The sequence below is a fragment of the Trichosurus vulpecula genome, chromosome 3 (assembly GCF_011100635.1).
Source record: "Trichosurus vulpecula isolate mTriVul1 chromosome 3, mTriVul1.pri, whole genome shotgun sequence".
NCBI classification, from domain to species: Eukaryota; Metazoa; Chordata; class Mammalia; order Diprotodontia; family Phalangeridae; genus Trichosurus; species Trichosurus vulpecula.
In genome coordinates this window covers 306248161-306265096 of record NC_050575.1, presented here as the reverse complement: position 1 = coordinate 306265096, position 16936 = coordinate 306248161, and the positions used below count along the sequence as shown (strand labels likewise).

The following is a 16936-nucleotide window of genomic DNA, read 5'->3' as shown; positions in this document are numbered from 1 at the left end:
GCAGGGAGTATGAAGAAAGATCCTCTTTTTCCTGAGAAGTATTCAGTGGGGAGTATATTTTTCATGGATATTCCCAAGCCAGATTTACTGAATCCCTACTTATGTGGCTCATAGGTTACATGGCACTGTGGGACAGAATATAAGATACTTTCCTCACCCTCCATCAAGGGTTCTTAACCTGGGGTCTGTGAACGTTTTTTTAAAAAATATTTTGATAACTGTATTTCAATATAATTGGTTTCCTTTGTAAGCCTAAATATTTTTGCATGAATTTAAAAACATGATTCTAAGAAGGGGTCCATAGGTTTCACCAGACCCCAAAGGAGTTAAGAAAGGTTAAGAACGTTTGCCCTAGGAGAGGGCAAACAAAACTTGCTCAAACATTCCCCTTCTCTTTACTTTCTGGTCAGCAGGCATAGCAAAGGGTTTAGGGGTAAGACTATTTTATCCCAGCTAAAGCGAAAGCTCCTGTGATTATCAGAGTTCTCACACCCTCGGCATTTATTGTTATTGGTCAGTAGTTTTGGTTGTATCTGACTCTTTATGACCCCTTTTGGGGTTTTCTTGGCAAAGATACTGGAGTGGTTTGCCATTTCCTTCTCCAGCTCATTTGACAGATGAGGAAACTGAGGCAAACAGGATGAAGTGACTTGCCCAGGGTCACACAGCTAGTAAGTGTCTGAGGTCAGACTTGAACTCAGCAAGTTGACTCTTCCTAACTCCAGGCTTGCCACTCTATCCACTGCCCTCACCTTTGGCATGGCCCTGGCCTAAAGTTGCTTACCTGAAGGAATATCACTGTGGGTCTGTTTGCAGCTGCAATCTTTGGGAACACTTTCTTCTGAATTCTTTCTCTTTCTTTTTGTGATGTCTCACCCTATATGTACTTATCTGTGAATCTACTGTCTCCCCCTACTAAAATATATGCCCTTAGAGGGCAGGGACTGTCCTCTGCATTTGTATCCTTAGCCAGAAGCACTTTTTTTAGACTTGACCTGTGATCACCATAGTGGGAATTTTCAATAAGAAAACTCTCTCTACCAAATACAAATGGATCCCTGATTTGCAATTTGTTATTTTAGAGAGTGTGAGGCAATGAATGGTTAAGGAATTTGTCCAGAGTCACATAGCCAGGATACGTCAGGGGACAGACTTGAACCCAGGTCTTCCCGACTCTAAGGTCAGTTCTCTATTCATGACTCCATGCTGCTGCCACTTAATGCTTGTTGATTATTTGATTGCTATCTTATCTTGAGCGCCCCTTTTCTTAGGAACTTCAGGAGTAATGCATCGATAAATATATAAAATATATAAAATAAATAAAAAATATAAAAAATAACATCGATAAAGAGCTTTCTTTCCAACCACTCAGTAAGGTAAGTAGTTACAAAGATAATTGCTCCCATCCTGCAGATGAAGAAACTGAGGCTTAGAGAGGGTAGGAGATTTGCCCTGGGCCATGCAGCTGAAGATGTGTAGGAGCAAGAATTCAAACCCAGCTCTCCCATCACCAAGTTTCAACATTTTCTACTACTGTTCTGCCTTGATTATAAAATCAAATAGAATTTAGGGGTGAAAAGGACCTTAAAGATAATCTAATCTGACATCCTCTTTTCACACCTTAGGAAGTGAGAAGCCAAGTAACTTATACAAGGTCACACAGTAAGTAGCTGAGCCAGTACCTGAACCTCTGTCTCCTGATTCCAAATCCAGTACCACTCTACACCATGTTACTTGCCAACAGGTTCCCTGGTCCCTTAGTTCTACTTTTGACAGAGGAAATGATGTCTTTGGAAAAATCACTTCCACTACATCCTCTCAAACCTCATCTCCCTAGGTATCCCCCCGGCCAAAAAAATCATCCATCTTGCTGCTGGCTGGAGTCCTCTTAGAAGGCGTATGAGGCCCAACAGGCTCTTTCCAGTTGGTCTGTAAGTTTTCACATCTCTCCGTTCACAGATTGGATGTTTGACTTCCACCCTTCAGATTGCCAACAATGGTTTCCAAGAGCAGCCTGCTCCCCACCAAGGATGTAAATCTCTCTCTCTTTGCTGCTGGACCGTGGATTTCTGGAGAAATGCCAAGAGCTGCTGCCTCTTGAGCTGTCAGATACAGTGGTGACAATCCACAGATGGAGCCCACAGCCTTCGCACAAATCTAAACACTCAAACCTGAGTCTGACAGCTGGCACAGAGGAGGGCCAGTAGACCTGTGTCATGAGGACAATATTCGTGGACAATATTCAGTGTGTTTCCACTAACCTGAGCTTCTCTATATCACCCCTCTCCTACTCCCAAGTCTGCTGGTTTGCAGGGTTATATGGAGTCTTTATCCTCCCCCAGGCTAAAGCAAAGACTTCCTCCTATCCTCAATATGGGCCAACCCTTCAAAGGCCTCCAGAGACTTGGCCAGGAAACCTTCCAGGGTCCCAGACTCCAGAGATGGAGCGATGCCTTGAACAAAAAGGAAACAAGTCATTTTTGGGAGATGTACATCCCAACTAATAAAACTTGGTTTCCTTGGAAATGGGGAGGGCAACACAATCCAGATCTCATTCATTCTCGAATACCAATATACAAAATCCTGGAAGACAGAGACAGTGGCTTATTCTTTTTTCCATCACCCACAATGCCTTGCATGCAGTAGGTACTCAATAAATGTGTTGAGCAATTATTCTATAAACTCATGTGGACAAAACCTGTTGCACAGGTCATTAAGCAAATATTTTTTTCTTAATCTACAAAAAAGCATTAGAGGCCGACTAGGGTATTTCTGGGATCTTGAAATCAGAAAGCCCTGGGTATGAACTAGCTGTGTGATCATGGATGAGTCACTTAATGTTTCAACCCTTTCACTTTAACCTAAGCAGCTCTAAAAACTATGAGTTACATACAAGTTGTCGATCTAGAATAGTGAAGGGGGTTTCCCCATTAATAACCCCCATGCCAGTCAAACCACAGGTCCAGACCAAAAAAGCTTTAAAATAAGCATAGACATGTTTTAAACCATAGTCTTACTTCTAACTCTAGTTATCTTTATTATCTATAATAAAGATTTCTGTAGGCAATGGGACAGGGTGGGGAGGCCGGGAGCTAAAGATGGTGATCAGGACATATTTACAGCATGATACATCTTCTCTCTTTGGCTCATCACAATGCACTATGACCCAGCTATACACACATATACACATATGCACAAACAAATGTAGCATTATAAAAAAGCACCTCTTGACAGAATTCTGGATGCCCTGTGTGCCTGGTGCTCACCTCAGGATCACAGCAAGGTAAGCAACACACACACCCTGAATTGGAGCCCAACTAACTACTTCTATGCTAAAGTACAAGCCCTGGGGCAGCAAGATTTTGCTGTTAAATCGTATTTCAGTTGGGGATGCCCTAATCTGTGAACCACCCAGGGCTCCTTGGCCAAAATAGTTGCAGCTTAACTTGAAGATAAAAGTTTGGAGGAATTTGATGAAAAGGGGAAGAGGGAGGATTATGAAGATTATCTCTAATTTACTGGATGTGTGAGGAGCTAGACTAAGGATAAAGGGGAAAGTAGGCAAAAGAGGAAAATGACTAAGAGGGAGAAAGGAAAAGGAATGAGAAGAAAGGGGCAACAGATTGGTTTATATACTGATATTTATTGATTTGATTTTAAAACAAAAATAGGTTCACCTTTCTATAAACACCAGGAGTTTGTAGAAACTTTCAAGGGGGTACCATCTCCCCCCACCCACACAAAATATAGGAGTCCCTCTGACAGTATTGTGAGGTAGATATAACTGTTCTGCCCCCATCCCAAAATGAGGGTAAATGAGGCTTAGTGGTGAAATGAGGAAGCTAGGAACAAAATCCAGACTTCCGGATTTCTCCTATCCCCTACTCTTACCACTGGGCAGCAGCATCTAGGGATATTACTAAAGGCTTGAAAACTGCAAAAGGTCCTCTGAGTTGCCATGATCCCCTGATCTAGGAAACTGAAGGAATGGAACAGGGATGCTCTCTTTGCCCTGAGACCTGTTCATGCAGCACCAACTGTGAGAGATAGGGTGCCCCTAGACGTTGCTTATCCCTTCTGCTCCTGGGACTAATGAGGGCAGGCAGAAAGGATACACCCACTTGCTGAGGTAGTGATAGGTTATTCCGTTTAGCCCAGTGCTTTGGCAGCTGACTCCATTTTCTTTGTAACAACATCTGGAAGGAGCTAGGAAGATCTCAATCTACTCGCTCTCAACCAATAGGCTCCTTAGCTCCTTATCATAGCAATAGACAGCTGGTCCTGGAGGGCACAGGGTCGAAGGCAAGGGCGTAGCTGTGACAGTCTCACCGCTCCACGGAGGGTTTGGATTGGAGACCCCCGTCTCAGGACACAATCTGACTGAGTTCCCAGGATGTTCCAAGGGGTCTGGGTCAATGAGATTGTCGCTTCTGTCAGCTGCTACCCAAGGCCAGGAACTCCTGGAAGTCCTGAAAGGCATAGACATCTTGGGTCTGGGAAAAGTAGAAAAACAGAGCACTGGAGAGGTGGAGGGGGTAGGGGGGCGGGGCGGGCTGGTGAAACTGGACAGGAATTAGGATAAAAGATCGCTGAATAATGAGAAAAGTCCAGAAAGATAGGGTAACCGCTTACCACTCCCCAACGCTACACCTCTACCCTGCTCCCGCACTCCTGGGGAAGAATTTTCGCTCTCACAAGTAGATTGGTTCTTTACAGGCCGCGGGCAGGTTCGCTCCTTCTCTGCCAAACCTTCGCAAGGGCAGAGATAGAAGCAGAAGCCATTGGGCTTCAGTCCCCAGAAAGCTGAGGGATTGGCCCCATTAGTGCTTGCACTGAAGGCCGTGATCTAGAAGCGCTGGCCCGAACTGCAGCCATCACCACCACCTACCCCACCCCACTTCTAACACTCCTTTCTCAGAGCTAGGAGTAGGGTACTAGTTCTTAGTCCCAGGATGGGGCACCGCCCTGCCTCTTCGCACTCTAGCTTTCGGACAACTGAGGAATGCAGTGCTCCTTCAAGCGCCAAGCTCTCCCTTTTGCCTCACGACCCAGATTTACAATAGAGATAAGAATCCGGAGTTCTCTGTTTCTGGCACCCCACTTTTCTAGGTGCAGCCGTCTCTCCCTCCCCGCGACACTACTCCCCCTTTCCCTATCACGACCATCCCCGCCCCTAACAGGCTTTTTAAAAGTTTGTGGAACAAGGCACAAGTATTCCTTCACTATCTCAGTACCAGAGCCCCTCATTGCTTGATACCTACCCCTCAAGCTGTGGGCTTTGTACAGTCTGGGTTACCTCCCGCTGTCCCTCCCACAGAGAGCGTCCCCTGCCGCCTTGCCCCGTGACCTCGGTCCCATCTTCTATCCCCTGACTGTGGGCAGCCTTGACAGCGCCCGCGACTCCAGCAGTTGGGTCTGGGGAGGCTTCAGGAGTTCGAGGGAGGCAACGACGGGGACATGGTGAGCGCGGCCGAGCGTACAGGCGGCGGTCGCAGCGACACAGCAGGCGGCGAAAGGCGCTGCGAAAGTCAGGGCTGCGGCAGTATATCAGTGGGTTGAAGGTAGAGTTGGCATAGCCAAGCCAGTTGAGGGCGAGGAGTGCCGAACTGGGAACCAGCGTAGGCCCCCCGAGGGCGCGCACCACATTGGCCACGAAGAAGGGCAGCCAGCAGAGGGTGAAGGTGCCCATGATGAGACCCAGGGTACGCAGGGCCCGGTGCTCCCTAAGGGGCAGCAGGCGTGCTGGTCGGCGGCCGCCGGACTGGACTCCCCCAGGAGGGGGGCAGGGCCTTTCTTGGGAAGGGGGCAATGGGGAAGCAGGGGGCTCTTCTGGAGGAAAGCGACCAAGCTCCCGACGCAGCTGGCGCAGCTGGCGAGTAGCCACGGCAAAGACCCGTGCGTAGACAAAGAGCATGACGAGCAGGGGAAGATAGAAGGAGACAGTGGAGGAGAGCAGAGCGTAGGGCAAATTGGAGGCGAAGGCGCAGCAGAACGGATTGGAGTGACAACTCTGTGCCTCGGCGTCAGCTCCTACGCGCCACCACTGGCTCATGATGGGTGCAAAAGACACTGCGGTGGACACTACCCACACCAAGACAACAGCTGTTCTGGCACGGGGCTTGGTGACCAGGGCGCCGTAGCGTAGTGGATTGGTCACTGCCAGGTAGCGGTCCACGGCTAGGGCGCAAAGAGTCTCAATGCTGGCCGTCACACACAGCACATCAATAGAGGTCCACAGTTCGCAAACCGTGGCGCCGAATGGCCAGTGTCCCGTCAGCGCCAAGGTGGCCCCCGGGGGCACCACGAGGAGCCCCACCACCAGGTCAGCCGCTGCCAGTGAAGTAACGAACACGTTTGTCATGGTCTGGAGCCGCGGGGTCCGGGCGATGGCCACGATGACTAGCAGGTTGCCTCCCACAGTCGCTAACACACCCAGAGCCAAAAGCGCCCCCGCCACCGCTGCTGCCCAAGGCTCCACGGACAGCCCACTAGTGTTGGTGACAGCGGACGCCACCGTTGGGTGGTCTGGCCACTCGGGCAAAGAACTGTTCTCATGGGGCCACGGAGCCATCCCCGATTGAGGCGCAGGGGAGGGAAAGAGGGAGAGGGTATTGACGGGTTCACCCAGCTCAGGGGAGGGGGTGGCAGGGCGTGGGAGCGGCTCCCCGGGCCTGAGCCATCTTCCCCGCCTGACTGGGGCCAGGAACGCTCGGCCTTCCCCCCCTGGTGCCACCACTTCTGGGAGGAGTGGCGGCCCTTAAAGGGGCAGCAGCCAATAGTCCCAGGAGGGAAATAGAGGGGTGGAGATAGGGAGGGAGAAAAGGGGAGAAGATGGGGGGGGGTGGAGACAAAGAGGAGGAGAAAGGATGAATGCTTGTCTTTTTCGTTTGCCAAATCTGGAGCAACTGACCCTATCTTTGTCTATCCTGTCCCATTTCCAATTCCAACTTGGTACTACCTCTCCTACTTTGTGCTGCTTCTATATACCAGCAAAGGCTTGGGCTCCCGGGAAAATTTGGTGTCCCTTGTACCAGGGAAGAGGTAAAGAAAGAACCAGAATCTTAGTGAGGAGACATTCCTTCCTAAGGAAAGGAGTCAAGGGATAAATCAGGCCCAAGTGTCTCCAGTAACCTGATTTATTTGGATGACCCTCTCAGGGGTTCTTTTAATTTAGTTGGAGGAGAAGGCTGTCACTCTTTCTCCTCTATCAGGCCTCTATTCTGAACAGCATTTCACAGATGAAGCAGCATGAACCTTTGCTTACATGTTTTTCTTTCCCATCTTTTTTACTTCTCTTTTTTTAAAAAAAAAAGTTTTCTATCCTCTCTTTTTCTCCTGCACTCCTAGGGAGAAATTTCTGGTTGTATTTGGAAATGGTGACACTTCTTATTAGGATTTAGCACTGTTTGCAAGAGTATACCAGTCACAATTCTCTTCCCACCCCAGGGTACTCTCCATTCAGGCACCAAAGGGATCTTCCTAAAGCTCAGGTCTGACCATGTCATCTGCAATCTCAATAAACAACAGTGGCTCCTATCATTTCAGAATCAAATATAATATCCTTTATCAGTTCAAAGCCCTTTATAACCTGCCCTCGCCCTATCTCTCAAGTGTTCTTACACCTTAAACCTCCTCTACTCCCTAGATACTTTGAGATCCAGTGACATTGGCTTGTTGTTTCTGGAACAAGACAGTCCATCTCCAGATTCAGAGAATTTTTACTTCATGCCTAGAATTCATACCCTTCTCATCTCTGCCTCGTGGCTTTGTTTTTCTCCAAGACCCAACTAAAGCTCCATCTTCTATAGTCAGGTTTTCCAGATACCTCCCATAATTCTGATGCTTTCATTCTTTTGGTTATCTCCAAATTAATTTGTATATGGCTTGTTTGTATATGGTTATTTGCATATTGTCTCCCTCAGTAGACAGAGAGCTCCTTGAAAGCAAGAAATATCTTTTCCCTTTCTTTGCAAACCCAGTGTTCAGCACAGTGCCAGTAGTAGGCATTTAATAAATGTTTGTTGGACTGATTGAGTAAATGTTCATTGGCCTTGTATACAAAAGGCAGCTGTGGTTTAGTAGCTAGAGAGCTTGTCTCAGAGCTCAGAAGATCTGGGTTCAGTTTCTGACCCAGACACCTGCAGTTAGACCTTGGATAAATCACTTAACCTCTCAGTGTCCCCGGGCAACTCATCTAGACTGATTGGAAGAGCTGCTATGAATCTGTATTGGTAGAAGGAATCCCCTACTCTGGGAATTCTATCAGTAAATTCACAATTCCGATTAACGTGCAAGTCATGATCTCTCCTTCCTCCATATTTGTATGCTTCTCTTAAGACTGCTGGGCAAGAATACATTTTAAAACATATTAACTAGGAGAACCTCCCAATTTAAAGATGAGATTTTTTTCTGCCATTTCCCAACTTTCAAAAATAAGTCCTTTGTAACCCACCCCAAGTGTTTTAAAGTGATTCCCTCCATTTGCCTGAAATCATTTGTTAATAAAATGTTTTCATAATAGTAAATTGTAAACTGTCATCATATATTTAGGATAATATGGTATGATACTCTAATACCATATCTTCATGGGTACTATTAATTCCACCTCCCACCTGAGGCAGCTCAAAAATCCCATTATAGTCTTGCCTAATTTTGCAGAGGAAGAAACTAATGTTTTGAGACACCGAACTTGCCTCATATCATACATCTAACAAGTATCTGAGCTGGGACTCCACTCTGACTACCAAAGCCAATACCTTTTCTATTCCACCTTCTGATTCCCCCACCTGTCAGGCCCTGAACCTCAGTTCTGGGCTCCATTTTTGACAAGTGATGTTCACAGAATCACTAAACCAGTTCCTTTCTAGCTAGGGGTGGGGAAGAGATGCTAGAAAATATAGACCCTGAGCTGAAGTTGGGGGCCGGGGAGATCTGATTCTTTTATCAAGGCCCTTTTGGGCTGGGCTCTGGCTTCCTCCTCTGAAACAATGGGACAAAAAGGGGGAAAAATAACCATGGAAAATGCCTGCAGGGCCATGGCCCCTCTTTTGAATGCTCCTGAGACTCTGGATCCAGTGTCACTGGGCTGAGCAGTCCCTCAGGGAGACTGAACCAGGAGCAGGGGGATGGGGTGGGAGGAAGGTCCTATAATTATCCATGTAGAAAAGGAAATGATTTCATCTCCCAAGGACCAAATGGCTCACCCATGACCAAAGGCTGCCAGTGACTCCTCAGAAGATGCCCTTCATGCCTATGCAGTCTTCAGCTTAAGCTTTTGGGTGCCAGGAAATGCCCACAGTCTATAAGTGGAGACATACTAACCACCCTAATCCAGGAGTTCTTGATTTTTTGTGTGTCATGGAGCCCCTTTGGCAGCCTGGTGAAGCCTACAGATCCTTTCTCAGAATGTTTTTAAATGCATAAAATAAAATACACGGTATTACAAAGAAAACCAATTATATTGAGCAAGTTCACAGACCTCAAGTTAAGAGCCCCTGCTAACCCATTCCCCCAAACCAGCCAGGAGTAGTGTCGACTCCAGTTGGCTTCCAGTCTTTTTTGACACTGCTTGCTGTTTCTTAGGGTAGAAACCCTAAGGAATATTCCCAACCCTGGTTTTGCAACACACCAGGGTATTGCCAGTTATCAGGAGACTCTAAAAAAATTAATCTCTAAAATAAATATATGTCATACAAAACATTTTTATTCCTATACTCCAGAACTTGGGGAGTTGCCACCAAATTGAGTTACTCCAAAGAGTTTGGGAATAAGCTTTATTTTAGAGGTTTGTGGTGTTTAAGAAGTTCATCCTTTTAAAATGGATGTCACTTCCCCTCTCTTGGTCTCAATTTCCTCATCTGTAGCACAGGATAATAGATTTGAAACAGAGAAAGAACTTAGAGGTCATCTAATCTAACAAAACTAAGGCCTAGAGAGTTTGATCAGTTTGCTCGTGGTCTTATAGGTGATATGACGCAGAGGTGGGACTCAAATCCAGGTTCTAGAACCCCCAAAAGAACATTCCACCGCAACAGGATGCCTCCCAGTGAAGAGGGAAGGAAGTGGATTAGATTCTCTCTGAGGTCCCTTCCAGCTCAAAATTCTACAATACTCTGATAATTTCCCAAGCCGTGTGAATTAAATGATTCTTATCTAGATTTGGTAGGCTCTTAGGTCAGTCAATATCTGACGGAATTTGTTGTCGTTCAGTCATTTCCAACTCGTCATAACCCCATTTGGGGTTTTCTTGGCAAAGATACCGGAGTGGCCATTCTCTTCTCCAATTAATTTTACAGATGAGGAAATTGAGGTAAACAGATAACTCACAATCATATGTCATACTTTACAGCTCATCAAGCGTATTTTCTTCATCCCAAAACATGAGACCCCTGGTGTCAGAATTATCATCCTTGCTTTACAGATGACAAAACTGAAGCACAGAGAGGTAAGTGACTTGGCAAAGGTGAAACAGCTCGAAGATGTCTGAGTCAGGTCCCACACTCAAGTGTTCTCACTCCAAAGGCAGTTAGTTGTCTTTCCACAATCCTATTGGTCTCCAGTTGCATGGATTGTTGAAAGCCAAGGGCCTGCATTATCTGTCTAAAACCATCCTTTGCTGCTGTTGTTGCGTAGTCGTGTCTGACTCTGTGAGCCCATTTGGGGTTTTCTTGGCAAAGATACTAGAGTGGCTTGCCATTTCCTTCTCCAGATCATTTTACAGATAAGGAAACTGAGGCAAAAAGAGTTAAGTGATTTGCCCAGAGTCACATAGCTAGGAATGGTCTGAGGCCAAATTTGAACTCAGGAAGATGAGTCTTTCTGACTCCTGGCCCACATAAAGTAATGGACAAAGAGACAGCATGGAGTTGTGGAAAGAACACTGGCCTTAGAGTCCAAAGCCCTGGATTTAAGTCCTGGCAGCAAAACATTCTACTTTTATGATCCTGGGCCCGTCACTCTGAAATTTAGTCTCTTAAGTCTATAAACTGGGAATATTATTCCACTGGACATTGAAGGGTTGCTGTAAACCTTCAAGCACTGCAAAAATTTGGATGAATATCATTTCTAGTGTCGGGTGGATCTGGATGACAATATCAGACAACACAGAATCCAACGGACAGCAATACCAGGAATTAGGAAAGAAATCCCAGGCTCCCCTTGGTAAACCAAGGCTTTCTGAGATGGAGCAAGGACACCTCCCATTGTCTCCCATCCCACCTTATACTCACTACAAAGACTTTCATAAAAACAGGTGGTGTCCCCTTGCTTCTAGGTGCTAATTTGGGTCACCTGTCCCCAGTAGTTTTGTGGGGTCTCCCATTTAGTTATACTTTTTTGATTGGGGATCGGGTGGAACTGTCCTGTTGTTCTTGCCTAATGACTGGGCACCATGGGAATTTGCCCAGCCTGCTTGATGGAGGTCATCCAACTCTGAATAGAAACAGACATTGCCCGTGGAGAGAGCCCTGGCCCACATTCCCCAGATGAGCTTCAGCCTGTGTCCTTGGAAATAAGCAAATGCAGATTTCTGTAGTTACCAGGGGTAAATCTCCTGATGTGATATTTCTGTGTGTAGGGGACCCACCACCATCACCCCCACCAAGAGTATAGGCAGACAGCAGCACATATTATTGCACTGGATCAACAGGCAAAGGGACCTAATTGCCCTGTCTTAGGATATGGGTCAATAGGGATCCTTGAAACAATCACACTCTGTGATGGAAGCAGTTGCAATAGCCCAGGAGCATTCTCATCCCTGGGCTCACATTCTAGTTGCAAAATGCCTGTTATATGACCACAGCTATGTATGAATGTATGAGAATACCCAGAATTGGATACACACTAGGTGGGGTTTGAAAATTGTGTATCCTACTCATCCCTATCCCTACTTTAACAAGATAGATTGATAGATAGATAGATATGGATAGATGATTATCTCTTACTTTGGGAGAAAGCATGGCATGGTGGATAAAGAACTGGCCTCAGAGTCCAAAAGACCTGGGTTCAAGTCCTATGTCTGATAAATAATGGTTTTGTAATCCTGAGAAAGTCATTTAACATCTTCCCAATCTCTCTAAGACGCCAAACTTACAAATTACATGCCAATCCGCATTGATAGAGCATCATTTCTCCTTGAGAGTGTCTTAAATCAAGGAAACCACAGGTCTGGTCTGAAAAAAATTTTTTTTTATATAACCTTCATTTCCAAATACTTCCTTCTTCCATCCACTACCCAAAGAAACATCGCTTTAATCTATCAATCAGAAGGCATTTCCTAAATGCCATCTATGTACCAGACCTAAAATTGTTGTCGTTTTTTTCAGTTACATATGACTTAATGACCGCATTTGGAGTTTTCTTGGCAAAGATACAGGAATGGTTTGCCATTTTCTTCTCCATCTCATTTCACAAAAACTGAGGCAAACAGAGTTAAGTGACTTGCTCAGGGTCATGTAAATGTCTGAGGCTAGATTTGTACTCAAGAAGATGAGTTTGACTCCAGGGCTGGTACTCTATGCACCTCACCACCTAGCTGCCCTAGCTGTGCCAAACCATATAACACAGAATAAAAAAGAAAGTGGCAAAAGCAGCAGTTCTACACTAACTGACACACTAACTGAATTTGACAGCTTATATTCTCTCACCTCTGCAATGGAGGAAGGGAAGGAAATTTTCTCATCTCTCCTTCGGGGACAAGTTGGGTCAATATAATCACACAAAGTTCAATTTCAAGTTTTCTTTTGTTTTTTTTTTTTTTTTGGTTTTTTTTTTGTCTTTCTGTGTAAATTGCTGAAGTCATCGCACATGTTGTTTTGCATCATTCTGCTAACTTCACTTTGTATCAGTTCATATAAGTCTTTCCCTGCTTTTGTGTATTCTTCACATCTGTTGTTTCTTATGGAACGATAATATTCCATTACATTCATTTACCATAATTCCTTTAGCTATCTCCCCAATTGATGAGCATTCTTCATTTACATTGTTTTGCCACTACAAAAAGTCCCACTAGAAATATTTTGGTGTACATGGCACTTTATTTTTTTAGTCTTTGACTTCCTCGGATTATATTCCCAGTGGGTTCATGCCTGATTTTGGAATCTAATCCTATACAATCCACTTAGCATATATTTTTGTTCCTTCATTTCAGTCCTATCTGATTTTTGTGCCCCCACCCATTTGGGGATTTCTTGGCAAAAATACTGTAGTAGTTTGTCATTTCCTTCTCTTGCCCATTCAACAGATGAGGAACCGAGGTAAACGAGGTTAAGTGACTTGCCCAGGGTCAGACAGCTAGTAAGTGTCTGAGGCCAGATTTTAAGTCAGGAAGTTGAGTGTTCTGGACTCCAGGCCCAACACTCTAACCACTGAACCATCTAGCTGCCCTTACTTACTATCTGCAAGGCTCAAAACTAGGCATTAGAGAAAGAAGAACAAAATAAAAATCAGTCCCTGACCTCAGGGAAATTACAGTCTACTGCGGGTTGTTGTTCACTAAAGCCTTTGAGGCTTCAATTTAACACATATGACGTCTCAGAATAAAAATCCAGAGATGAAAAGAAGAATTTTCTGGCATTGAAAGTGTTTATATTCATAAAAATTTTAGTAGTGTGTGTTCATTTTTTGCCTCCCTTTGCCATTGCACCCTAGGCAGCTATAAAGTACTAAGTTACAGCTCTGAGTGTACATCAATGAATCAGCCAGTCAACCAATAAGAATTTATTAAGCGATTACTACCTGAAAGGTACTTTGCCAGGTGCTGGGGACACAAATACAGACAATTCTCATTTTACATAAATTCGCACTGCACAAATTTGACTTCATTTAAAGAATTCTGAAAGAAATCTACCTTCCAAAAGAAAAGCATGTTAACTTTACTCTTCTGTGCTCTTGCTCTCGACCTCCTCCCACTCCCCACCAAAACAACCAAAAAAACAACTCCAAAAAACAATCTCTAAATAAAAATGGAGGAACAGACACAGAAAGGTCACCACCACCTCCACCGCCAGATCTTGCTTGGCTTGAGAACTCTGGAGCCAAAAGGGGATAACTTTGCCCCACTCTACCCACCTGCCAGTGTGTCTAGCCCTTGTGTCTGCCCCCTTGTGATCTTTGTCTAAGTTCCAGCCAGACCCCCAAGTGGCTGGCCCTTGCTCCCAGTTCTCTGTCCTTGGCATCCATGTATCCTTGAACCATGTGCTGGGCTCCCTCCCGCCAGAGTATGAGTCCCCTTTTCTGCCTCCTTACCTCCCTTTCTCACTTCAGCAGGCAAATTCTCATTGCATAAAATCTCTTTAGTAGAAATCTGCTGAACAGACCACTTATATAGTGAGAACTGTCTATACAATGAATGAAATGATCCCTATTCAAAAAGAACTTCTGTAACAGGTAAAATAGTAAGTATATACATACATTTTTCCAAAATAAAGAGAATAAATATAAATAGGTTAAATACAAGTGGTGATTGGAGAAGGAGCTGGGAAGTTGTCAGGAAAGACTTTGTGTAGAATGTGGTGCTTGAGAGAAGCGTTCTATGAGGTGGAGGTGAGAAGGGACTGATTTCCAGGCAGGAATATGGCCGGTGCAAAGACATGGAGGTGGGACATGGAGTTATCATGTGTGAAGAACAAGGAGAAAGTCAGTTTGGCTAGATCTCAGAGTGTAGGAAGGGGAGTAATATCCAGGGAGGATGGAAAGATAGTTTGGAGATATGTTGTCAAGGGATTTAAAAGCAAAACAAAGGAATTTCTATTTTGTCTTTCAAAAGACAACAGAGAAACACTGGAATTGATTAAATAGTGGAGTAACATGGTCAGATCTGCACTTTCAGAACACCACTTGGGCAACAATGTAGAGAACAGACTGGAGTGGTGAGTTTGAAGCAAGGAGATAAATTGCAATGATTCAAGAGGGTGGGGATAAGAGCCTGCACTAAGATAGCAGCTATGAGTAGAGAGAAGGGGCTGTATGCAAGAGATGTCCCTGAGGTAGAAATAGCAACTGACTGGATATCTGTGAGGTGGGATAGAGAGAGGTGTCAAAGATGATACTAAACACATGAACCTGAGAGACTGGAAGGATGGTGCCTTGGAAAGAAATGGGGTAGTTTGGAAAAGGGAAAAGTTTTGAAGGAAAGAGTTCAGTTTTAAACAAAGGAAGTTTGAGATGTCTCTGCAGTGTCTGGCTTGAAATATCCAATAGGCAATTGGTGATGCAGGACTGAAGCTCAGGAGAGATACTGACACTGGATATGCAGGTGTGTGAATCATCCATATAGAAATGATAGGTAAACCCCTGAAAGCCGATTTGGTTACCAAGAAAAGGAATGTAGAGGGTAAGAGAAGAAGGTCTCAGACAGAAGCTTGGTGTATGCCCATTGTTATAGGGGATATGGATGATGAACTAGCAAAGAAGATAGGAAAAGAGTGGCCAAATAGGTAGGAGAAGAGCCAAGAGAGGGTGTCATCACAAAAGCCCAGAAAGGAGAGACAGTTGTGTCCTCTTGGAAGGAGGGGGTGGTCAACAGTGTCAAATGCAGCAGATATATTGAGAAGGATGAGGACTGAGGGAAAAGCCATCGCTGTGATTTGGCAATTAATGGATTGGAGAAAGCTGTTTCATTTGAGTAATGAAGTCTGTGAAGAGTGGAGCAGTGAGTAACAAGAGAAAAAGTATAGATGGTCTTTTAAACCCTGAGAAAAAGAGAAATACAGGATGATAGCTTGATGGAGAGGCAAAGATCTGAGTGACCATAGAATTGGGTATATAACACTTGTCCAAGAGTGCCTGTGAGAGATAGTTTTGGTTTCTTTGTTTGTTTGTTTGTTTCACTATATAAGCCCATAATTTATTCCCTTTACCTTCCTTCTTACTCCTCTTCCTTCTCTAAGGCATTTTCTTCTTTGGTGACATTTTCTCTACACCCATCTTCTCATGACCCAGACATACTGCTATATGAATCATGGAATCTCAGAGTTGGAAGGAACCTCAGAGTCCATAGAGTTTAACCCACACATGAGTAGGAATCTCCTCTACAACTTTTATGACAGGTGGTCATGCAATCTGCACTTGAAGACCTCCCGTGATGGGGAAGTCTCTCCGTCCCAGGGCAGCCCATTACACTTTGGGACAGCTTATTGTTAGATGGTCTTTTCCTGTGGTGAGCCCTAATCTGATTCTCTGTGACTTTGCCCCCTTTGTTCCTAGTTCTATGAAGCCAAGCAGAGCAAGGAAGTTTAATTCCTCTTCTAGAACCCTTCAAACTCCTGAAAAGAGCAATCATTCCCTCTCCAAATCTTCTCTTCTATAGTCTAAAAAACAGTCCCAGTTCCTTCAACCAGACGTTATGAGCAGGGTTCCAAGCCACATCACCACCCTAACCACAACTTGTAGCTGTGCCCTCCTCACCAAGGTCCTTCCTCAAAGAAATGATGACAAGATTCTAAGCATGACCTGACCAGAGTAAAGTATAATCTGTGAGCGCCCATGGATGTCACTGGGAATATATTCATATATGCTCTAAAAAGCTGGGCTGGTATTTTCTCTCCAGTTCTTCATCCTCACCTACCTCCCACCCCTTTCATCACAACCATCTTCTTGTAGTTTGGTCTCAGGCAGGATCAGGTAGTTGGGGGTCTCTATGGATCACTGGTCAAGCATGAAAAGTGTTTCCCAGTAAAAGACAACAACAGATGCAAGAGATAATAATAATAGGGGCAGAACAGATAGAGCACTGGCCCTGAAGTCAAGAGGACCTGAGTTCAAATGTGGTCTCTGACACTTACTTAGCTATGTGACCCTGGACAAGTCACTTCACCTTGTCTCCAAAAAGGAAAAAAAAAAAAACACTAGGCGATAATAATAGTAGATCCCCATTTTACAGATAAGAAACTGAGGCTGAGAAAGATTTGTGACTTTCCCAGGGTCAAACAGTTAGGTA

At 44.9% G+C, this 16936-nt stretch overlaps 1 protein-coding gene across 2 annotated transcripts; it reads right to left on the bottom strand.

Annotated features, from left to right (window-relative positions):
* Positions 1 to 3680: 3680 nt before the first annotated feature.
* ADRB3 (adrenoceptor beta 3) lies at positions 3681 to 6648 on the bottom strand. Of its 2 annotated transcripts, none has more exons than XM_036751595.1 (2): positions 5262 to 6648; positions 3681 to 4493 (listed from the first exon to the last, which is right to left on the bottom strand). In XM_036751595.1, the coding sequence occupies exons 1-2, from the start codon at positions 6569 to 6571 to the stop codon at positions 4223 to 4225; spliced, it is 1581 nt and encodes a 526-aa protein (XP_036607490.1). In that variant the 5' UTR covers positions 6572 to 6648; the 3' UTR covers positions 3681 to 4222. The 2 variants fall into 2 exon arrangements, with proteins under 2 accessions (XP_036607490.1, XP_036607491.1); XM_036751596.1 differs by having other exon boundaries at positions 3681 to 4469.
* Positions 6649 to 16936: the final 10288 nt, after the last annotated feature.

Coding starts and splice junctions, on each gene's coding strand:
- ADRB3 (XM_036751595.1), bottom strand. CDS start 6,571: ATGGCTCCGTGGCCCCATGAGAACAGTTCTTTGCCCGAGTGGCCAGAC. Junction 4,494..5,261: donor CAAAGCCCACAGCTTGAGGG/GTAGGTATCAAG, acceptor TACTTTTCCCAG/ACCCAAGATGTCTATGCCTT.